A 24,911-nucleotide genomic window follows, 5' to 3' on the forward strand; every position below is an offset into this window, starting at 1 on the left:
CAATACCCAGCCCTTCCCTTTTCATTTTAATTTTTTTATTACCTTGAACTCTCCAAAATTGAGCAGGCCAGGCAGCTGGAATGATCCCCATTTATTGTAGTTGATTCCAGAACGGAAGAAGTTGAGAGTGAAAGTTGCAGACATGGAGCAGAATAGCTGATGTGGGATAGAGAGAGAGAAAATTATCCCTTACAATGATCAAAGATCAAATTTAACTAAGAGCGCATCCACAGGGTAGATTTTACTTTGCGTATGCATACACTGTGAACTTCAATAAACATGCCCATAAAGTTCTTCAGTGGTTTTTGACATAAAAGCTTGATGGCACAATATCACTAACTCCTGGCCTGCAAGCGTTTTAAAGCATTTTTCTGTTATCATACAGAGACTTCCTCAGTACAGGAATTTGTTTTTAAATGGAAATGTACACAGCAACATTTGACCACAACCATACACATATTCACATACCACTTTCCATGTGAGGGCCTGGTTCCAGAAAGACGAGCCCTCCTCCAGACTGAAGAGTGTGCCTCCGATGGGTGCGCCGAAGGCAGCTGCAACTCCAGCCGCTGCACCCGCCGACACAAAATCCCTCTTATCCCTGAGTACACAAAGACTTCCAATATCACTTTGAAATAGGGCTGTGAATCGATTAAACATTTTTAACTAATTAATCACACAGTTTTCTGTGATTAATAGGGTAAAAACAAACTATCGGTATTCAAATATAATCATTATTATATTTACTTTATACTTTGTTTCAAAGAATTCGCAAAACATTGGTTAGTCATCATTTATTTTAATTATTTAAATATGTACTGTACATATTAAAATGTTCAGCTTTTTTGCAGATAGAGTTAGACACATTTTTACAGGTATAAATCTTTGATTAAAGTATATGTATACATGCCATAAAATCAGTGCACAAGCAGTAATTAAAAGTTGGTCAAAATCTTCTGCCGTTTTCTTGTGGACTTTTTTAATAATAGGATCAAATGGGCGGATTTTCAAATCTCAAAACTATTATTTTATCCGGCTGCTGTTCAAACTCTATCGCACGCACACTGGGTCTACCTCACGGTTTTGTTTGTGACTCTGGTTCAGATGACAGTGAGTGAGCTTTTTCTTTTGGACGATGCAAAGAGATTTGGCAGCTTGCCCGTATCGCTCCTACACCTGGCTCACCACTTGCAGGTAAAGTCTCCATTTTCCATACAGTAAATCTGCTCCTGTGTTTATATTCCCAGCCCTGCTCTACACAATCAGTTTCTGTGCTAGGATGTGCAGTAGAGTCGAGTGTGTACCGCCTGGTAATTTATAAATACACTCACTGTGCACTTTATTAGGAACACTATAGTCCTAATAAAGTGCTCGACGTGATCATCTGCTGTTGTAGCACATCCGCCTCAAGGTTTGACGTGTTGTGCATTCTGAGATGCTATTCTGCTCACTACAATTGTACAGAGTGGTTATCTGAGTTACCGTAGCCTTTCTGTCAGCTCGAACCAGTCTGGCCATTCTCCGTTGATCTCTCTCATCAACAAGGCGTTTCTGTCTGCAGAACTGCCGCTCACTGGAAGTTTTTTTTTTTTTTTTTTTTTTTTTTTATTATTCTGAGTAAATTCTAGAGACTGTTGTGTGTGAAAATACCAGAAGATCAGCATTAACAGAAATACTCAAACCAGCCCACCTGGCACCAACAATCATGCCACGGTCGAAATCACTGAGATCACATTTTTCCCCATTCTGATGGTTGATGTGAACATTAACTGAAGCTAATGACCCATATCTGCATGATTTTATGCATTGCACTGCTGCCACATTGGCTAATTAGTTAATCACATGAATAAGTAGATGTACAGGTGTTCCTAATAAAGTGCTCAGTGAGTATACCAATTTTAGCCGCAAGAAGTGGGGAAAACTTTAGTGAAGTTCTAGGAAGTGGGAAAAATAAATAAATAAATAAATACTGCATTAACTGTGTTCATTTATCAACTATTTATTGCAGAAATGAACGCGTTAAATTTCCCGGCTCTACTTTATAGTTAACATGAAAACAAAATTGACCCCATTTGACCTCGTATGACTTTAATTTTTTTTTTATTGTGGGACATAAAAAGAGATGTTAGGCAGAACAGTCAGTCACCATTCTTCTTTTTTCCAAACAAAGAAAGCAAATGGTGACTCAGCCCACACCTACATTTGTGTTCCACACAAGTAAAGGAGTTATACAGGTTTGGAACGACATGAGGGTTAGTAAATGATAACAGAATGAATATTTTTGGGTGCATTGTTTCTTTAATGGCATGTTATAATCAACAATTTAGTGTCTGGCGTGACGTATCACTCACCTGTCACTACGGAAATAGGGAAAGTGAAATCGAATCTTTTTGAATGTAATGCTCTGAAACTAAACAGACAAATAAGCATGTTTTTATTAGAGATGAACTATGACCAGTATTGGGTAAATTACTCAAAATAAGTAATCCACAACAAATGACTAATTACTTCTCTAAAATGCAATCAAATTACTTTACTGATTATTTCATCAAAAAAGTAATCACATTACTAATTATTATATTTTTAAGTTACTTTCTAAATCACTTTTCCTAGAAAAGTTTTTGGTTTTCCACTCAAATTCAAAATGTCTATATTTCCTCCTCATTCATTGTCGCACACCCTTCAGCTGTCACAGAAATGCTAGCAGACGTACATATGAATTCCTATTTTAAATGTATTCTACATATTACTTAAGTGCTGTAATCTGACTGCAAGAATTTAAAATGTTATGCATTACATTACTTTTTTGACTAAAATGTAATTAGATTACAGTAACTAATTACTTTGTAATCGGATACACCCAATACTGACTATGACAATGAAGATAATATATAAATCAAATCACTAAATAAATCACTAACATTCATATATTCTTAATCTTAGTCATCTTGATTACTGAAATCAGTGTATATACTGACCAGTGTCAGAAATTAAGTTTCACGTGAAGCAGCGACATTTGCCCACCGGATTTGATTTTCACAGGCATTTTTTACCTTTATGGGGGCATATTTTTTCTAACTATTTAAAAAAACACAGTCTCATCATCAATTTAATCAATTCATTAATACAAATTCTTTTTTTACTTCTTACCCTAATAATTAAATCAACATCAACCCATATCTTATGCCACAATATGTATACAGTAACTAGAACTATAATATTAAGAAATATATCAGATATTACAAATAAAAACAGAAGAATTCATTATGAATTACACTTTGAACTTGAGGAATTTTTGCCCTGAACCCCTCCTAAATTCTGATACTGATTGTGAGCGGAGTAATAAACAGCAGATGGAGGAATACCTGAGGAAGCCCCGCCCCTACTATCGCTCCACTGTGGATCATTGGTCCCTCTTTACCAACAAACAACCCTGAAACAAAAGCAATACTAAGTTAGCCATACAGAAATTGTGAAATTGTTAGCTGTATGTCATTTGTGCATTATTACCTCCAGCAACAGCAAACAGCACTCCTGTGACTTTACATACGAAAGTCCTCAGCCGCACAATACCGGGAATCTTTACTCCATTCAGGTAGCTTTTAATTTCTGGGATACCTGACCCAGCTGCCACAGGCTATGACATCACACAGGAAATGTATTTAATGTTACAATATTTCACAGATATATATTATGATATTACAAAATATTAGCATTTTTATAGCTTTTGAAAGTTAAATCAATTTTAATTTGTGAATAAAATTTAAATACAACATAAAACACATTCACAATGCATTAGGTTTTAGTGGGAAATTTGGTAGGAAATAAACTATGCATTAAGTATGGGAAAAAAATGATGCGATTAATCGTGATTATTTTAATCGATTGACAGCACTAATTTTGAAAGATTACATATACACAAACATTTCTTTAGAATAAAGCTTACTGAATAATTGTGCACAATATGACAAGAAACATATAATAATAAATTAAATAGGGTAAACTTTGATTTACATGTTTTAAATGCAAATCCAAAATAAGAGATACGTTATTAAAGGAATAGTTAACCCAAAAATGAAAATTCTTTCATCATTTACTCACCCTCATGCCATCCCAGCTGTGTTTGACTTTCTTTCTTCTGCAGAAAACAATCTCAAGAATATCTCAGCTCTGTAGGTCCATACAATGCAAGTGAATGGTGACCAAACCTTTGAAGCTCCAAATAGCACATAAAGGCAGCATAAACGTAATCAATAAGACTCCAGTGGTTTAATCCATGTCTTCTGAAAAGATCTAATTAAGTGAGAACAGACCAAAATGTAACTCCTTTTTCACTGTACATTTTGGCATCTGCAGTCTCCTCGGCGATCATAATTTTAAGCTCGATTACACTTCCTAGCGACATCTAGCACTCTGCGCATGTGTCAAGCTCTAGGAAGTATAATCGAGTTTGAAATCATGATTGTGCCAAGAGACTGCAATGGCAAGATGTATAGTGAAAAGGAGTTATATTTGGTCTGTTCTCACCCAAAACTGATTGGATCGCTTCAGAAGACATGGATTAAACCACTGGACTCTTATGGATTACTTTTATGCTGCCTTTGTGCTTTTTGAGCTTCAAAATTTTGGTCACCATTTACTTGCATTGTATGGACTACAGAGTTCTAAAAATATTTGTTTGTGTTCAGCAGAAGAAAGTCATACACATCTGGGACAGCATGCGGGTGAGTAAATGATGAGAGAATTTTAAGTTTTGAGTTAATTATTATTTTAAGGTCAGCCCTTTTGGATATAGGCTGTGTGTCAAATTAAACAAATATTCAATGCATCATTAAGCAATGTTTTTCATTTTTTAATCTGAGATTTGTGCAAGGTGCTTTCCCACTTGTATGTGTAATGATTTCAGTCTATAACATCAGTATTTACCTCAATGAGCACCAGAACACTGGCGATAAATATGAACAGCATATTGAGAGCGAGAAGCTCCAGTAATGAGAGAGCCAAACAGCCATTCTCACTGCATTCCTCCACAGCTGAACAACAGAGTCAAGGATCTCCTTTCAGAAAATAATGCACAATTCCACCAACCACAACACAAAACAGCACTAAGCAGAAAAGATACATCGTCCAACCAAACTGAACTTGAGCTGAGTGAATAGCCGCACGAAGAAATCAACAAACAGGCCAGTCTGTAAAGAGAGGAAAACGTAATAATACTGATGCCCTCAATTCTTAATGCATATGCAAGAATACTCGTGTAGAAACCTCAATAGAGCTTGAAAACACCATGCATTATTCTCGACTGATTAAACTGATTTTAGATGCATTAACTATCCTAAAATTTACCAGTCCTGTGGACACGCCGATTGCAAATACCAAAACCCACTTTATTGCTTCATACTTCCTAGCTTTCTGTAAGAGAAGAGAACAATATATTTGGCAAGGAACATGGAATCACAGTAATATGAAAAAATTAAAAGATCACACAGTTTACCTTATTGTTTAACCCCTCCAAAACCTCCAAGTATGGCTCATTAATACACCGGTCATAATCCAAACTCTGTAATTTGGACAACACAATTAAATACAACAGATTAAATTGAAAGTTATTATTATTGTAAGTAGAAGTACGTAGTTGACATTTCCTGCCATGTGACACTCTTTTTATGATCATATACTAATTGAGAGACTTCACTGAATATTTGTACTTTGTAAAAAATACATCACAACACAGGACCATTGAAAATGAACTAGTGAAGTTTCACTTGTCACAAAAGAATGGTGAACAGTTAAAGCACCAAATACATGTCTTACGTATACATTTCCTTACATACATACTATATATGGATGCCCAAACCATTTTTTTTTTTTTCATTTTGGTACTTGCCGATACCGATACTTATCTTTTTGTTTTATTTTTTTATGAATTCCATATCAACAGTTTTTCATTTTTTAATCAAAGTGGTGTCTAAATAATTCTATACAAATTTAAACAAATAAAAATAGAACAATTAAAGCTTTTATACAGAACCTCACAGCACATTCCAAAATACAACATTGTTTTTATAAAGTGCTGCGTAACAGAGCATCACAGATGTGCGATATTGCTTAAATATAAAACTGTGCAATTACTATTGATTTATTACTATTAGTAGTAGTAGCAATAGTGAATATAACATAACTACAGAGTACAGTAGTGATATATTTCTGTAGTACTTTTTATCCATTTAAACTGAGCTTTTATTTTGATGGAGGCTTTTATTTTGGAGTGAAGCCCTTTCCGTTTCTGTGTTTTTGTTGGTAGCTTCTCACCGCCGGAAAAGCAGGTCACTACGTCACCCAATGTGATTATCAAACCACAAAAGGCAGCTATTTAATTAAACAATATGTAGTCTGAATGTGCCTTGCCCTTCAAAGTGAATTGACCCTTAAAATGCCCTGCCTTAAAAGTGTTTCTGACCAATCCTGTCTTAGTAACTGTTGCCCCACCGCCATTTCTCTGACCAGCACTTGACTTTTTACAATGAGAGCCTAGGGGAGTAATGTGTTTGAGTAGTTTTAAGCAGGATTTAATCTAAATTATCCAAAAATATATAACGTTGTTGCTGGGACACTTATAATAGTGACACGAGGTACCTAGAAAGGATACACGCAGTGTTTTTTCTTTCTTTTTTAAAAAATCTTTAAAAAAATATTGAGAAGAGCATGCTATGGATTAAAGTGCATCATTCCTCATTCCCATATGAACATGTATAATATCAGCGAGGAGACCCTAAATTTGCTTCAAGGTTAATTAAAGCTAATAACTTAACATTCATTCATTTAGGTTTTGATTCAGTTCTTAGTAAAAGTGATAGTAAATAAAGAGTTCACAGCTCAAAATGAGACGTTATACGCAGTTCTGTTCACTTACACTATTGTTATATTCGCAACCAAAATTACACTTTTCTCTTTTCAAGTGACTGTGATGATGGCCGCTTGATTCACAGTCGCCACAGTTTTCAATCAAATCACTGCGTAATTAAATTTATTTGACAAAAAATGTCAGATACATATGCTTTACAATGTCACTCTTCATTCCAGCCTACGTAATACTATTATCCATTCCGTTTATGAGAATATTTAGCCAAAAACCGCTCCATTCACAGCAATCTCCCATTCATTCCTATGGGAGGTTCTGAAGAGCAAGCAACCGTAACCAAGGGGGTGGGGGTGGAGCTTAGTGAAGGGTCAACTAGCGCTCGTCTCACTGTCATCTGCTACAAACAGAGCGTGTGATGTTCATGATTGTGTTTTCCGTGTATGAGCTCTAAAAGTTATGAGCAGCTGGTGGAACACCAGCTCCACGTGTTTACTTTGAAGTGCGCAGTACATGAAAACTAAAAATGTATCTCATTAAATTGATTTGCGGTTTAATAATCACACAAGGACATAACGTGATTTTAATTTGTGCGCTGAATGTTTAAGGAATGACATTTGTACGTCAGATGGTATTAGGGTTGCTCCGATAGCAAAATTTTGGCTTCGGAATGATACCAGCCCTGGTACCTTGGTATCAATACCAAATCAATACTTGGGCAACAAATAAAAACCTCTGATTTTTGATGAAATTACACAGAAAATGGCGATTAAAAGAACTGCATAAAGTCTTACAGATTCTGTGTTTTCCGTTTAAATTTTTCTGGATTCCATGTTAAATGTTTTAATTAAATCTTATAATTAAAACATGCAGCTTTAATCAAATATAATCAATTTTTAACAAAAATGTTCATTTAATTTTTGGCCAAATAAAATTCTGCACAACAGAGCTTTACAGTATTGATGAAAACATTAATGAAAAAAAAATATGACTACCTCAGGCACAAGGCTGCTATGGCTGAGTCACAACATGCTGATATTCAGGACACTTTTGTGATATTGCTTACAGATGATTAATGAATAATCATAATACAACCGTTTAATATTATACTACGGTTATTATGAGTATTATTGCTTTTTTTTATACACTAGTTATATTTTTCTGTCTTCAATTTTCACACATAAATAGAGCTTTCATTTTAACGGGACTTTTATTTTGACAGACGCTTGAGTTCTTCCTTTTTTTTTTTTGAGGGCTTAGTTATATCAAGCTTCCCATTAATGCTGTAATACTCCTGTCACGAATCTCTGAGCTGCACTGGAGAGGGAGATTTGAGTGTTCATTCAACATTTTAAACACTAAACACATTGCATGAAAATTAAGCACAAGTAGTGTGTGTTGCGTTTGTGTGGGTGTGCGCACGTGCGTGCATCTGTGTGTGAAGTAGATAGAGCAGAGTGGCACCCAGGGGTGTAGTTTCCAGGGGGGATGGGGGGGATAGATAGATAGACAAACAGATAGACAGACAGACATACAACAGATAGATAAACAGACAACAGATGGATAGATAGATAGATAGATAGATTGATTGATTCAGTCAGTCCATGGGTATTGAGCACACACCACCCAAGTATAATATGTCCATTCTTCAGACAGACAGACAACAGATAGATAGATAGATAGATAGATAGATAGACAGACAAATAATCAAAACAAGCAAGTGCAACCCCCCCCAATATTCAAGCCAAATCTACGCCCTTGGTGGCACCTCTCGTTCAATCAACAATCACGCAGCGAATGGGACTGTATATTATTTCTTTAAATGACAACCTTCTGCTGTTTAATGATCACACTTGGCCATATCGAGATTTTATTTAATTTTATAATTGTCAATGATTTAATCTAAAAAATTTCACATCTCATAAGATTTTGCTAATGTCATCATACTGTAAAATGGTACCGAAATTAGGAACGAGATGATATCGTACCGTTTACAATTTTTTGGTATCGCGATATTTCATTAGTGTACCGCGCAACCCTAGATGGTATTGGTTTTTGGTATCAGAGCATTTTTACAAGCACCAGTACACATGACCACGGTACCGGAGCCGATTCCAATACTAGTAACAGTATATATCTGGACATCCCTAATACTATACATATTATATACTGTATATATGTACATATATACACAAATAGATATATTTTAACCTAAAATTTAAAAAGTCCATGGGTATTGAGCATACACCACCCAAGTATAATATGTCCATTCTTCACTGACCTCATAGTCTTTTCTTGGCAGTATTTCATCATCATCATCATCATCTCTGGTTTCACCCAGTATTGTCTAAGAAGGTAAAGTCAACAGTAAAATCAAGTTAATAGGTTCAGAATATTAAAATACATGCTTTAGAAAGTGACAATAGTATACCAATCTTAGGGTTTTCTTATGATAATTTGTAGGTTTTACAGGCTGGAAGATGGACCCTGCCTAGATTGAACAGATGGCCTGTGATGACTCCAAACAATGGACTGACTCATAAAACACCAGCCAGCACATTTCTGACATTTCACTTCATTATACCTACACAATGCAGATGCAAAATACTCCTCTATAACTTTACTAATATCTTATATAAAAAATAATGATTAAAAAAAAAACATTAAATCGGGGTTATCTTTATGATAGGAAATAAAGGATGTGTTTAATGGCTTAATAACTTAATGGTTTAGTAGCTGCTTATCAAGATTGCATTTTAGGGCATTGACAGTGTTGACAAAATAATATGATGCCCCAAACTGCTGTACTGGCCCATGACACCAAAAAATGCCGTCTAGGTAGGGAGCTCATTTGGTTTTGAAACACAGCCACAGTTACACCCTCACACTCCGTGATAATGCAGAAACACTGTTTGAATCACCCACATGTTGAGTTCTCGATGGTCTTTATCTTTAATTGTTAAACTCATTGTTAATGTACACATGACTGCCATGGTGCTGTTTACAGTGAATTTGGGTGGAGAACAACATGAGAAGCATAATTTAAAGTATCAGAAAGCATGCTCATTTATTAAATAAGCAGGGCTGCTTTAGAGAACAGATCATACAAATAAATGATGTCATACCAGCTCCTCTGGTGTTCTGGTTTCGCCTTCATTGCAGCAGAATTTACAACACAAGCATCCTCTGCACGCCATCTTCTACAGCACGCACACATACATACATACACAGCTCAGCTCAGCTGCAGCTCACGCGCATCACATGACCACACACACGCCACAGCTTACGCATTCAAGCGCTCACCGGCTGCGCAGATATCACGCAAACAAACTGGATTCAAGCACACAATCGCTGCGAAAGTTTAACGCATACTGCTGTTTATTGCGTCACAGTTGTGTGAGTAATGAAAATGAAAGCAGTTAAATACAGTATGTTACCATATGTATATGTAAATTATACATTTATCAAAATTTAGCTACTATAAGAACACAAATAAAAAACAATAAATAAACAATAGACAAAATGTTGTTATAATTTGCTTTACAGTAAACTTCCTGGAGATGAGTATTATGTTTTTCTAAACAAAAATAGAACACTTCAAAGATAGATAGATAGACAGACAGACAGACAGACAGACAGACATACAACAGATGGATAGACAGACAGACAGTCAACAGATAGATAGATAGATAGATAGATAGATAGATAGATAGATAGACAGACAGATAGACAGATAGACAGACAACAGATAGATAGACAGACAAAGTTAGATAGACAGACAGTTCGATAGATAGATATACAATAGATAGATAGATAGACAACATATAGATATACAGACAGACAGACAGAGAGATAGACAGACAGATAGATAGATAGATAGATAGATAGATAGATAGATAGATAGACAGTTAGATAGACAGACAGCAGATAGATAGATAGACAGACACACAGACAGTTAGATAGATAGATAGATAGATAGATAGATAGACAGACAGAGAGATAGATAGACAGACAGACAGACAGACAACAGATAGATAGATAGATAGATAGATAGATAGATAGATAGATAGATAGATAGATAGATAGATAAACAGACAGACAGTTAGATAGATAGACAGACAGACAGCAGATAGATAGATAGACAGACAGACAGACAGACAACAGATAGATAGATAGATAGATAGATAGATAGATAGATAGATAGATAGATAGATAGATAGATAGATTGATTGACTGATTGTTTGATTCAGTCAGTCAATCAGTCCATGGGTATTGAGCATACACCACCCAAGTATAATAAGTCCATTCTTCAGACAGACAAATAGATAGATAGATAGATAGATAGATAGATAGATAGATAGATAGATAGATAGATAGATAGATAGATAGATGGATAGACAGACAGACAAACAGAAAGACAGATAGACAGACATACAACAGATAGATAGATAGATAGACAGACAGATGGATAGACAGACATACAACAGATAGATAGATAGATAGATAGATAGATAGATAGATAGATAGATAGATAGATAGATAGATAGATAGATAGATAGATAGACAGACAGACAGAAAGACAGACAACAGATAGATAGATAGATAGATAGATAGATAGATAGATAGATAGATAGATAGATAGATAGATAGATAGATATACAACAGATAGATAGATAGACAACATATAGATATATAGATAGACAGACAGAGAGATAGACAGACAGACAGATATTTGAAAGATAATTTGCACAATATACTAAAACAAATAATGAAACACAATACATAAAATATAACATTACATCATACAAAAAAACAAACAAAAAAAAAATATTTTCTTTTGTGCCTTTGTCCTGAGCATGATAGCTCATTTAATATTAATAACTACATATGGTGTTACCATCATAAGTTATGACAAACCCTACATCCAATAGGAAGGCGTTTTGACCTGGAGTGGGCGTATCTCTTAGGTGAGGGGGCGTGCTCTATGTAAACACTACCCTTCTCTTGTCGAGGCTTTCAGCAGCGGCGAGACACGGTCTTCTGTCCGATTCTGAGGGTACAGCGCCACCCTGGGACAGAAGTATTCTCCACTCATAACGCCTGGAGACTCGGGATAAGCTCGAAGGTAATGAATGAATGACATCTTTAAACTATTACATATATTCCTGGGACCCATGTGATTGTTTTGGTTTCGGTACTACTAGTTTATTAAAGGGACCAGTGCAGTCGTGCGGAGCCGCATGCCCCCCCGGTTAAGACCCCCTCTCTCACAATGTTTAATAATTTCTAAAACGGGTTATCATGCCACTCTATACGCCGTTATCGATTGGTTTACAACACATTTATTTAAATACCGCCTATTATTTAAATCACGTGTCTACCTTAAATATGACAAATAGCTCATAGACTCATAGGACTCAATACATTCATATAATATAACATCATCATATTAATCAGTTGTTCTGTAGACTGCTAATAACCATTAATATTTATGATACAGCGGAGTCTGAGTGCAATTGTTACATTTGCATTTTCCTATAGGCTATAACTCTCAACTACTACAAATCTACCCGCCTTCCTTTGGTTGAGTAACATGCAGATGTGCCAAAAGTAGGTCTAACTTTACCTTTAATAGACTTATTATAAGAAAGAAAAACAGAGGTTGGACACATTTGTAACACATAAAATTATATTTACCCTCTGTATTTCAAATAAGTGCACATATCAATGTAATAGCCTAATACCATTGCTCTAATGTTTATTAGTATTACTGAACAGTTTTCACCTTTAATTCTTTTAGCTTTTATGAATAATAAATGCAAAAGTCTTTTGGGAACCTACATTATGATTATTTGAAATGAGTTTAAGTATCTCTAAAATATACTAAAAAGATATTCAGGCACTGTCTTATGCCAGATATTTTAAAGATTAAAAAGTCATACAATTTGTTACAATGGCCCCGACACATCTGTCATTCATGTCAACTTTTAACCAACATCATTGTGATAAAATAGACATTTGTTTAAATTTACCATCTTGTATCTTTTCTCATGCACCAAATTTAAATATGTGCTTTTCATTTCGCACTAATGATGTTTGAGAGCTAGGGGAGGTTTTCAGTGAATAACAATTTACTATTCTGCCTGTTCCTCACACAGAGCTATTGTTTGACTTCAGAAGACTTGAAATATAGTGCATGAGTTGTATGGACTACTGTTTATTTTGTTTTTTTGGAGCCCCTGGTCATAATTCACTTAAATTATATGAAAAAGAGCAGTGTGAACTTTCTGCCTAACATCTCTGATTGTTGTCTAATGAAGAAAGAAACTCAAATGGGCAAGTAATTGATGACTACATCATTTAATTTTTGCTTGAATTTTCCCTTTAAAAAAGTTGGTTTCCCCTACAAAGGTTTTTGGAGACATTACAACAAAATTGACATTAGCTTAGCTCCATGAGATCAGGTTATGTTTTGTTATGGTGTTGTTCAACCACAGGCACAGGAAACATGGTGAACCAAAGAGCAGACGTCGGTTGGCAGTCATCTAAGAGTGACTCGAGCGGGGCCAGTAACAGTGGAGAGAGCTCTAAAGAGAGCTCCAGGTGCTCCACACCAGTACCAGATGCTGACCGTACTGACCGCCTGCGGGACAAAATGAGACGGCGGACAGAGTCCGGGGACCGCTGGTTCTCCCTTGAGTTCTTCCCCCCTCGCACGACCTCTGGAGCTGTCAATCTCATCTCTAGGTAGGCAAGAAAAGAAAAGGCTGGTTTACTTTTTACGTTTTTGTAATTTGGTGAATCTCACAAAACTTGTCAAGAACATGTCTGGGTCATATTTCACCCCAAAATCAAAAGGAAGAAATTATTATATATCCAAGCCTGCCAGATATATACACAATACAGCCTAAAAATGGTCCTAAAAATTAGCTTTGTTTAGGGATAATGTACCAATCAGGGATAATTGACCAATCAGAATCAAATATTCCAGAGCACTGCGCAATAAGTGATATATATATATATATATATAGTACTGTGCAAAAGTTTTAGGCACTGGTGAAAAATTTTGCATAGTAAGGATGTCTTCAAAAATATAACATAAATAGTTTTCATTTATCAATTAATGTCATACAAAGTCCAGTAAACATAAAAAAAGCTAAATCAATATTTGATGTGACCACCTGTGTACTCCTGGACACAGTTTGTCTTGGTTGTTGGCAGATAGGATGTTCCAAGCTTCTTGGAGAATTTGCCACAGTTCTTTTATCTATTTAGGCTGTCTCAATTGCCTCTATCTCTTCATGTAATCCCAGACGGACTCGATGTTCAGTAGGGGTTCTGAGGGGGCCATGCTATCTGTTGTAGGGCTCCCTGTTCTTCTATTCTAATCTATTCTATTTACAAAAGTAATGTTTGGGAGTCTAACATTTATATTTCCTGTTGACACACTAAAGCTGAAGATATACATAACTATCTTAAGATAAATGTTTACAATTGCAATCAAAATTATTCAACCCCCCTTACCAGCAATTCATTCTGGTGATGTGAATTAAAACACATCAACTAAAACCTCAGTAAACAAAGTAAGTTTTTAATACACATTTGAGTGATTTTGAGAACAAAGAGTTCAGTTTACCCAAACTTTAAAATAAAAAATAACTAATTCTCTCCAAAAATTTAATGTAAAAAATATTCAACCCCCAAAGTCAATCATTTGTGGAGCATCCTTTATCCTTAATAACAGCAAATAAATGTTTCAGGTAATTTTTACACATTTCTCATGAGCAAAAGCTTCCAGCTCATTGACATTCTTTGGTTTCTGTGCTGCCACTGCTTCCTTGAAATCCCAACAAAGGTTTGCAATGGGATTTTAACGATGGACTGAAAGGGCCATTTAAGGACATTCCACGACCTATCCCTGAACCAGATTTTGGACAACTTGGATGTATCCTTAGTGTTATTGTCTTGCTGGAAAGTCCAGTGATCACCAAGCTTCAATTTACTCACTGAAGGCATCACATTTTTCATGCCAAAATGGCCTGATACCTGAAAGAATCAATTGTGTCAGTCACATAGTCAGGATAGTCGTTTCCTGCAGCCGCAAAACACCCCCATAACAGGACTGACCCACCTCCATGCTTGACTGTGGGGATGGTGTCATTCTTGTCATCACCTTGTCATCTTACTCCAGATGTACTGCTGACCCATGGGTCTAAAACTCATTTTCAGTTTAGTGTCATACGTCTATAAAACCTTCTTCCAGGACTCCACAGGTCTTTCCTACTTCTTTCCTATTACTTCTTGAATATTCAAGTCAACATTTCCCTTGGTGAAGTTTTGCTTTCTTCCACAACCCAAGAAGGTTGCTGTTGTACCATAATTACAAAATGTATGAATGGTGCTGCCAGATTTGTCTATTGGAAATTGAAGTGCCTTGGAAATATACTTCTAGCCATGACCTTTCTTGTGTAATGAAATAATCTCCTCTATTAGCTTTTGAGACAGCTTATTTTTAATTGCATTTTTTTGCATGGAAATACATTTTTGCTTACAACGCTAAACTTAAATTTTAAAACTTAAATAAGTGCCATTGCAGATTGATGATTTAATTTTGTTTTAAAACAATTACTTGTGTTGCCTTACATATTTAAGAAACAGCTACATGCAATAGGGGTTGAATAATTATGACATGGGTGTATTTAAAAAAAAATCCTGCTATTTAGAAATATTAGGTTATATATTCACACCATGACTTTGAATGTGTCACTCAACTGATATACAGTGCATCCGGAAAGTATTCACAGCGCTTCACTTTTTCCACATTTTGTTATGTTACAGCCTTATTCCAAAATGGATTAAATTCATTATTTTCCTCAAAATTCTACAAACAATACCCCATAATGATAATGTGAAAGAAGTTTGTTTGAAATCTTTGCAAATTTATTAAAAATAAAAAACAAAAAAAATCACATGTACATAAGTATTCACAGCCTTTGCCATGACACACAAAATTGAGCTCAGGTGCATCCTGTTTCCACTGATCATCCTTGAGATGTTTCTACAACTTGATTGGAGTCCACCTGTGGTAAATTCAGTTGATTGGACATGATTTGGAAAGGCACACACCTGTCTATATAAGGTCCCACAGTTAACAGTGCATGTCAGAGCACAAACCAAGCCATGAAGTCCAAGGAATTGTCTGTAGACCTCCGAGACAGGATTGTATTGAGGCACAGATCTGGGGAAGGGTACATAAAAATTTCTGCAGCATTGAAGGTCCCAATGAGCACAGTGGCCTCCATCATCCGTAAATGGAAGAAGTTTGGAACCACCAGGACTCTTCCTAGAGCTGGCCGCCTGGCTAAACTGAGCAATCGGGGGAGAAGGGCCTTAGTCAGGGAGGTGACAAGAACCCGATGGTCACTCTGACAGCGCTCCAGCATTTCTCTGTGGAGAGAGGAGAACCTTCCAGAAGAACAACCATCCCTGCAGCACTCCACCAATCAGGCCTGTATGGTAGAGTGGCCAGACGGAAGCCACTCCTCAGTAAAAGGCACATGACAGCCCGCCTGGAGGACTCTCAGACCATGAGAAACAAAATTCTCTGGTCTGATGAAACAAAGATTGAACACTTTGGCCTGAACGGCAAGCGTCATGTCTGGAGGAAAGCGGGCACCGCTCATCACCTGGCCAATACCATCCCTACAGTGAAGCATGGTGGTGACAGCATCATGCTGTGGGGATGTTTTTCAGCGGCAGGAACTGGGAGACTAGTCAGGATCGAGGGAAAGATGAATGCAGCAATGTACAGAGACATCCTTGATGAAAACCTGCTCCAGAGCACTCTGGACCTCAGACTGGGGCGAAGGTTCATCTTCCAACAGGACAACGACCCTAAGCACACAGCGAAGATAACAAAGGAGTGGCTCCGGGACAACTCTGTGAATATCCTTGAGTGGCCCAGCCAGAGCCCAGACTTGAACCCGATTGAACATCTCTGGAGAGATCTGAAAATGGCTGTGCACCGACGCTCCCCATCCAACCTGATGGAGCTTGAGAGGTCCTGCAAAGAAGAATGGGAGAAACTGCCCAAAAATAGGTGTGCCAAGCTTGTAGCATCATACTCAAAAAGACTTGAGGCTGTAATTGGTGCCAAAGGTGCTTCAACAAAGTATTGAGCAAAGGCTGTGAATACTTATGTACATGTGATTTTTTTTTTTTTTTTTTTTTTTTATAAATTTGCTTATAAAGATTTCAAACAAACTTCTTTCATGTTGTCATTATGGGATATTGTTTGTAGAATTGAGGAAAATAATGAATTTAATCCATTTTGGTATAAGGCTGTAACGTAACAAAATGTGGAAAAAGTGAAGCGCTGTGAATACTTTCCAGATGCACTGTAGATATAAAGTTGAGAAATTCTGGGTCATCAGAAAAGCTTACCTTTGTAAATCCTTACTGTATTGGAGGGTTGAATAATTTCAATTGCAACTGTATGTGAAACATTTTATGTGTCTAAGACTTTTGCACAGTACTTTATATATAAAATTAAGCAATATCACACGAGCAGGAGTGTGATATGACTTACATCAGCACTGATTTAGGGCCATATAGCACGATCAGGGTTGGGAGGGTTACTTTTGAAATGTATTCCACTACAGATTACAGAATACATGCTGTAAAATGTCATTTGTAACGTATTCCATTAGATTACTCAAGGTCAGTAACATATTCTAAATACTTTGGATTAATTACAGTAAGACAAAATACACGTTAAAAATACATTCTCTGAAAAACCTAAATATCTTATGCAGTGTTGTTTCTAAAATAAGATCAATCTAATTGATCTTGTTTTAAGGATTTTTAGATATTTTTACAGGAAAACAATAAAAAAAAAAAATAATTATCAAGAATACGATTTTTGCCCTAATATCAAAGGTCTTACTAGAAAAAAAGAAATTATGATCCAACGTGAATTTTCTTGATAAAAAATATGATCGTGCCTGGTAACGTGCATGTAAAGTGGCTAGAAATAGCATTTTAGCTAGGTATAAAGCTGACAATTTACAGAAGGTTTATTTCTATTTCTTCTGCTCCAAACTTACTTCAAACTTACTTCTCTGTCTGCTTGTAAGAATGAATGTAACACATCATAAGAAAGTGTTTCACCGCTGTTCAAATGCACTTTGGATCATTTATATGTATAAATGTTTTCCATCTGAAAGGACTAAATATTAAATGATACAAATGACAATAAAATGCAAAGTAATCTCTTCAGTTATCAAAATACTTTTTGAATGTAACTGTATTCTAATGACCAATTATTTAAATTGTAACTGTAGTGGAATACAGTTACTTATATTTTGTATTTTAAAATATGTAATTACATTATATATACACTACCGGTCAAAAGTTTTGAAACACTCATTCTTTATTATAATTTTTTTCTTCACATTTTAGAATAATAGTAAAGTCATTAAAACTATGGAATAACATAAATGGAACTATGGGAATTATGTTGTGACTAAACAAAATCCAAAATAAATCAAAACTGTGTTATATTTTAGCATCTTCAAAGTAGTCACCCTTTGCCTAGAATTTGCAGACATGTACTCTTGACATTTTCTCAACCAACTTCTTGAGGTGTCACCCTGGGATGCTTTTTAAACAGTACTGAAGGAGTTCCCATCTATGTTGGGCACTTATTGGCTGCTTTTCTTTATTATTTGGTCCAAGTCATCAATTTCAAAAACTTTTTTTTATTTTTTATTAAACTTTAGTTTTATAATGAAATAAATTAATATGTTGACACAATTATATTTTTGTCTACAAAACTAATTTCAAACATTTAAGCATACGCCTTCAGATCAAAAGATTTTTAAGATCATGAGAAACATTTCAGTCAAGTGTTTTAAAACTTTTGACTGGTAGTGTATTTCGTTACTCCCCAACCCTGAGCACGATTGCGAGTGTGATATTGCTTATATACAACAGATCAATTAACAAGAATTTTTTAAAAATTTGTACGGTCATAAAAAGCACATTTGTGCATGGAACTACTTTCTTATGCGATCAGAATCTGCCGTTGCTGGTTCAAAACAAATGATGTGTCCAAGCCTCTGTTAGTAATTCAAAAATGTCACTTTAGAACTAGTATCACGGCTTGATTGCCACACCAACATGTGTGTGTGCGTTTGTGTGTGTGTGTGTGTGTGTGAGAGAGAGAGAGAGAGAGAGAGAGAGAGATTGAGCGTGTGCGATCACCTGTTGATGATGCTGTAGTCTGTTAGTCAGCATTCTGAATATAATGTAATTTTGGTCAAATTCATCCTATTTTCTCTGTGGAAAAATAGCCGTCCAAGCGGGGGTATTCTTCCCTATTTCACAGTAGCTGTTGCGCAAAAGTCATTCACTATAGCACATAGAAAACAAAGCTAATTTTTAGGACCATTAAGGTTATATTGTGTATATATCTGGCAGGCTTGGATATATAATACTTTCTTGTATATACAGTATATATATATATATATATATATATATATATATATATATATATATATATATATATATATATATATATATATATATGTATGTATGTATATATATATATATAGTACTGTGCAAAAGTCTTAGGCACATAAGATGTTTAACAAAAGCATTTGTCTCAAGATGGTTATTTATATCTTCAGCTTTAGTGTGTCAATAGGTAATATACATTTTAGACTCCCAAACATTCCTTCTGTAAATAGAATAGAATAGAATAGAAGAACAGGGAGCCCTGCAACAGATGCCATGGCCCCACAGAGGCCCCCAACTGATCATTGAATCAGTCTGGGATTACATGAAGAGACAGAAGCAATTGAGACAGCCTAAATAGATAGAAGAACTGTGGTGAATTCTCCAAGAAGCTTGAAACATCCTATCTGCCAACAACCAAGAAAAACTGTGTCCAGGTGTAAGTAGGAGAATTGGTGCTAAAGGCAAAGTTGGTCACACCAAATATTTTGTGTTTACTAGATATAATATGTTTACTAGATTTGTATGATGTTAATTGAAAAATTGAAACTATTTATGGCACTATTTTTGAAGAAATCCTCACTATGCAACATTTTTCACAAGTGCCTAAAACTTTTGAACAGTACTGTATGTGTATATATATGTATATGCAATAAAAAAAAGAAATTATGAAAATAATGTTACAATATCTTAATGGTCCACAGCCTTCAATTTCTTTTTGCAAAATATAATAATATTTTATCTAAATGTATTTTAGAAAAGGAAATCAAAGTAAACTGACTATGATTCTTTTTATTTTTTGATACACAGCATTTAAATTATCAAAAATCTTCATTAAATATGAACATACCACTAGATCGCAATAACCCAAGATGACCAAGTAAAATGTAACATATTTAAATGATAATATACGGTATTTGATTTGCTAAATTTAAAACTAAAATTAACCCTAAATTTCTGTCCATACTGGGCTAACACTTGTACTGTTCGCTGTCAAAATCGACGAGTCTTCGTGTAACACCTTTTTTCCAATACACATACTAACACATTTTTTGACACATTTTGTATGTCACACCTATTAACTAACTTCCTGCATAATTATTATCACAATAGTTATGCATTTTGGGGTACTTTATGGATTTAGACCTCAATGAAATCAAGTTACACCATTACATTTTTATATAAAATAAGCACATTTTTTGATACCTTCACTTCAGTAAAAAAGCAAACATAAAATTTATGAAAAGGCTGCTATGTGTCATGCATTAGGGGCATCTGCTGGAAAAAACAATGTCATAACAATGACAAGTATAACCTATAGGTGGCCTCAGTGTTCCCCGCATTGTTGCTTGGTCTCTGTAACTCAATGCTGTAACTTAATTTTCACATTTTATCACAAGCATTTGGATATATATTTTGACATTATAAAATAAAAATTATTTCTCAAAAGTTTTTGTATTTTTTGTATTTGTTTTGCATTGTAACTGTTTTTATAACAAAAGTGTTTTTATAATTAAAAAGTTGTAATGTTTTTTTTTTCTTTTCTTGAAGGCTAAACTTTCCCCACAGTGGTTTCAGACATGTAGTTCTGTGTGTGTTTGTGTTCTGTATTGTGTCACAATCTCACCCATTCATTTCCATTCATTTATGTCTGTGTGTGTGTGTGTGTGTGTTGGGGTGGGTGGGTGTGGGTGGGTTTAGATGTGGGTGTGTTCTGCACTGTGGCAGTGTCATAGTCTCATCAATTCATTTCTGAATGTGTGTGTGTTCTTCATTTTGACTGTGTTATAGTCTCACTTATTGATTTCCCCATTCATTTTAATGGTTGGTAAATTTGACCGCAAACAGTACAAGTCAAGTCATTTTTATCTGTATAGCGATCTTCACAACACTGATCTTTTCAAAGCAGCTTTACAGAAAATCATGCTCTAACAGAAATTAAGCTGTATGTCTGGAATATCTTGAAGCCCTCCTTGTTTGGTTTAATTGAATAACTTGATAGTTAATAATGCCTTGATAAGTTATTTGTCTGTAGGACCCCAAAAAATTACAAGTGTTACTTTTTTTGGAAAACTACTAAAACTTAATGGAATATTTTCAGGATTTTGTGTGTGTTTAAATGGTAAAAAAATAACAAATTAAAAAAAAAGCAAAAGTCACAAAGTTTTATATCTATAAAAATGTAATAAAAACTATAATAACCCTGAACTGTACATAATTCTTTGAGATTCACCCAATTATGTGCTTCTAATTGCAATATATTGTTCTTATGCGTTAGATTTGACCGCATGGGTTCTGGCGGTCCTCTCTTCATTGACATCACCTGGCACCCCTCTGGAGATCCGGGCTCGGACAAAGAAACGTCTTCTTTGATGATAGCAAGCACAGCAGTCAATTACTGTGGCCTGGAGAGTGTCTTGCATTTGACATGCTGCAATCAAACGAAAGAGAATATCACAGCACATTTAAACAAAGCCAAGCGGCTTGGCTTAAAGAATATCATGGCTCTAAGGGGAGGTACGACTTTAACAAAATAGACAACATGGTTATGTTCAGAGTGGAATACTAGTGTACTGCTTACAGCATACTGTATTGTGCAGTATACACTGTATGATGCCCACTATTTTAGTATGTGAAACAGTATACATTATGAAAGAGATAATGTAACACTAGTCACAGTAATGACTAGCTTTGTGTACATTATCCAGTTTATTACACAACTAGTTCTCAAATAAATACATGGACATGAAATATTAATTTTGTTGAAATTATTTGATTATATTACAAAAGAAGAGCATGGAGTGCTACAAGAGACATGAAACTAGCACATATATGAAGAAAATCTGTTGCTTTGGACAACGGTAAATTATACCATCTACCATTCATTATACAAAAATATTTGGCCACAGAATGTTGCAAATGACCAATTAGAATCCAGTATTTCAGAGAGACGTGTAATGAGCAATGATAAATGGTACTGTGCAAAAGTCTTGTGCACAATTTTTGCACTGTACGTTTTAAACTGTATTATGCTACGTTGTCATCACATGACCATATAATGTTGCATATTTATGTTCGGTGAGTAGCATCCAGTTATCATCTTGAAAATAAATAGAACTGCATTTTTAATTCTTTTTTTTATGTAAAGTCTTAACTCTTGGCAGTCCAGCCAAATAATGAGTGAAGGAGATTTTAAAAATCACAGCTGGATAATACTTCTGGGTAACTTGTCACACTGGAAATGGAAGGACAAGTCGAGCACATTACATAACATACTGCATACTAAAAATTAAAGGACAAGGGATTTGTGGGAAACTTATCAAAATTAAGAGAAGTGAAAGTAGGTTCTAAAGGAAATTGTGCTGTTGTTGCAGATCCTGTTGGTGAAGAATGGGTGGAGGAAGACGGAGGTTTCAACTATGCCACAGATCTGGTCAAACACATTCGCTGTGAATTTGATGACTACTTTGATATCTGTGTGGCAGGTGAGAATTACACAGAGAGAGAATTTGTGGTGTTTGTTGTGGCAAGCATCACTATTACTATTGCTCATATTTTAAACAGCTCCTAAGTAAACTTAAACTTAGCTGTGTAACTCGCCCCCCACCGTTTGTGCTACAGACATGAATGACACCTCAAATCACGCTGCTTGTTGAGGAGAGGTGTGTTATTATTTTATAAGTGATCAGATTTCTTATTTTCGCCTAGTGAATGATTAATGGATGAAAAAATTCCATAGACTTACATTAAAGGGGTCATGAAATACTCTTTTTTTAATTTTTTATTATCTTATCTTCCTTGAGGTCCATTTAGAAAGTTAGTAAAGTTTTAACTTAAAACAGTCTTAATTTAGTCATATATAATAATTTTCCAGCCCTCTGTCTGAAACTTGGTTTTAAGCTGCCTGGCCCTTTAAGACTTCAGTGTAAACAGCCACTGTTGTGATTGGCTAACATCATGCAGCCCTTCCAATACAGGCATATTCGAAATGCAGTCCGAAGAAAATTTTCCAACTTGCATTTCAGGGTTAACACATAATGTTCACCCAACACATCTGAATGTATCAAACTGTTCACTCAAGAAGCACCATAAACTATCAAAAAGTCATGACATATGAAAAATTAATGAAATAAATTTGTTACTTACAGTTTTTCGTACAATAGTCCAATTTTAACTGCCCCATCTTTCAATAACAGTTCCTTTGCAAAGCTTGAATCATATTGTGACCGTTTCACAAGCAATTCACACTGAAATCTTATGAATACACAAACGTAATTCAATTCACGGTGATGTTGAGTGCTTTAACCGACTTCAACAGACCAAAGCAGAGACGCTGGTCATCACATCTCACATTTTCCCAGTGTGTTTACACACAGAAGGGCATGTGTTTCTCCCAGTCAGTGGCAGCAGCAGAATGAGACGCGTTTTTTGCCGCTTTTCAAATGCATGGCACATCACCGGAAACGCGTCAAAACGGTCAAAGACATCCATCAAGTGCATGTTTACAAAAGACCAACAATTAAAAATAGCACAGTCCTGGATGCCTTCAAAACAGCACAACAGCAAGACAGAACAGCTGAATGAAACACAATGGGGGATTAATTTTAGAGTTATAACTTGACATTGCATCTTTTAAAAGCGGCGTTGCATATGCAGATGTATTTGGTCCTTCTGACGTCACAAGTTCCATGAATTACAAACGGGCCGTTTTTGCAGCTTGGTTTAAATAAGTACTCTTTTTCTATTAAGGAGGAAGTTTTCAGTTCTGAAACTTACAGTATGTTTTTATAGCACAATGACCTCTTATATCAAAAGATCAAGGAAAAATGTATTCCTCATGTCATGACCCCTTAAAAAACTCAAGCCATATATAGAGACCAGAATATCATAGAGACTTGGGGTTGGACTCTTTTTCACTTGGGCTAGTAAGCAACAACCTTGGTATTTCCCAGAACACCCTAGCAACTGTATGGCACTAAAAATCACTCAGAACACACAGCATAGCAACTTTGCATAGTGACGACACGTTATGCATAGGCACTTCTTCAGAAAATGTAATTCATGTTTGTTCATCATGATTTCTGCATGATCCTTGAACAACTCAAACCCTCCACGACTGTAATGATAGGTTACCCCACGGGTCATCCTGAGGCAGAGAGCTATGAAGAAGACCTCTGGCACCTGAAGGAGAAGGTTGATGCAGGTGCACACTTCATAGTCACTCAGCTCTTCTTCAGAGCAGAAACCTTCCTCAAGTTCGTCAAAGACTGTCGGGCCATTGGTATCACCTGCCCCATTGTGCCAGGAATCTTCCCCATCCAGGTACAAAGACACATGTACACACCCCACAGGATATTAAAATGTAATTTGAATTGAATGGGCCACACTCATAGGATGTTGATTTGAAATTTAAATTGAATTGGTCACGCCCATAGTACATTGAATTGTAATTGGCCACACCCACAGAATGTAAAAATTGGAATTTGAATTAAATTGGCCACACCCATCGGGTATTGAATTTGAGTTGGTCACGCCC

At 35.6% G+C, this 24,911-nt stretch overlaps 2 protein-coding genes across 2 annotated transcripts in view; one reads left to right on the top strand and one right to left on the bottom strand.

Moving 5' to 3' along the window:
- LOC127414471 (H(+)/Cl(-) exchange transporter 6-like) overlaps positions 1-10,111 on the bottom strand; it is a 33,068-nt gene extending 22,957 nt beyond the window's left edge. Inside the window, exons 1-11 of the mRNA XM_051652512.1 lie at positions 9,985-10,111; positions 9,141-9,206; positions 5,495-5,560; positions 5,347-5,412; positions 5,123-5,189; positions 4,927-5,033; positions 3,511-3,637; positions 3,366-3,433; positions 2,352-2,410; positions 469-601; positions 43-156 (exon numbers count right to left, since the gene is read on the bottom strand). Coding sequence (XP_051508472.1) covers positions 43-156; positions 469-601; positions 2,352-2,410; positions 3,366-3,433; positions 3,511-3,637; positions 4,927-5,033; positions 5,123-5,189; positions 5,347-5,412; positions 5,495-5,560; positions 9,141-9,206; positions 9,985-10,056 — 945 coding nt within the window. The 5' untranslated portion in view covers positions 10,057-10,111. The remainder of the gene's footprint in view (positions 1-42; positions 157-468; positions 602-2,351; positions 2,411-3,365; positions 3,434-3,510; positions 3,638-4,926; positions 5,034-5,122; positions 5,190-5,346; positions 5,413-5,494; positions 5,561-9,140; positions 9,207-9,984) is intronic.
- A 1,746-nt stretch (positions 10,112-11,857) lies between these two features.
- The window catches only part of LOC127414475 (methylenetetrahydrofolate reductase-like), a 41,770-nt gene continuing 28,716 nt past the window's right edge, over positions 11,858-24,911 (top strand). The window contains exons 1-5 of the mRNA XM_051652516.1: positions 11,858-11,984; positions 13,357-13,606; positions 21,654-21,892; positions 22,750-22,860; positions 24,504-24,697. Of these exons, the coding sequence (XP_051508476.1) occupies positions 13,368-13,606; positions 21,654-21,892; positions 22,750-22,860; positions 24,504-24,697 (783 nt within the window). The 5' untranslated portion in view covers positions 11,858-11,984; positions 13,357-13,367. The remainder of the gene's footprint in view (positions 11,985-13,356; positions 13,607-21,653; positions 21,893-22,749; positions 22,861-24,503; positions 24,698-24,911) is intronic.

Source organism: Myxocyprinus asiaticus, chromosome 24 (assembly GCF_019703515.2).
Source record: "Myxocyprinus asiaticus isolate MX2 ecotype Aquarium Trade chromosome 24, UBuf_Myxa_2, whole genome shotgun sequence".
In the NCBI taxonomy this organism is placed as follows: Eukaryota; Metazoa; Chordata; class Actinopteri; order Cypriniformes; family Catostomidae; genus Myxocyprinus; species Myxocyprinus asiaticus.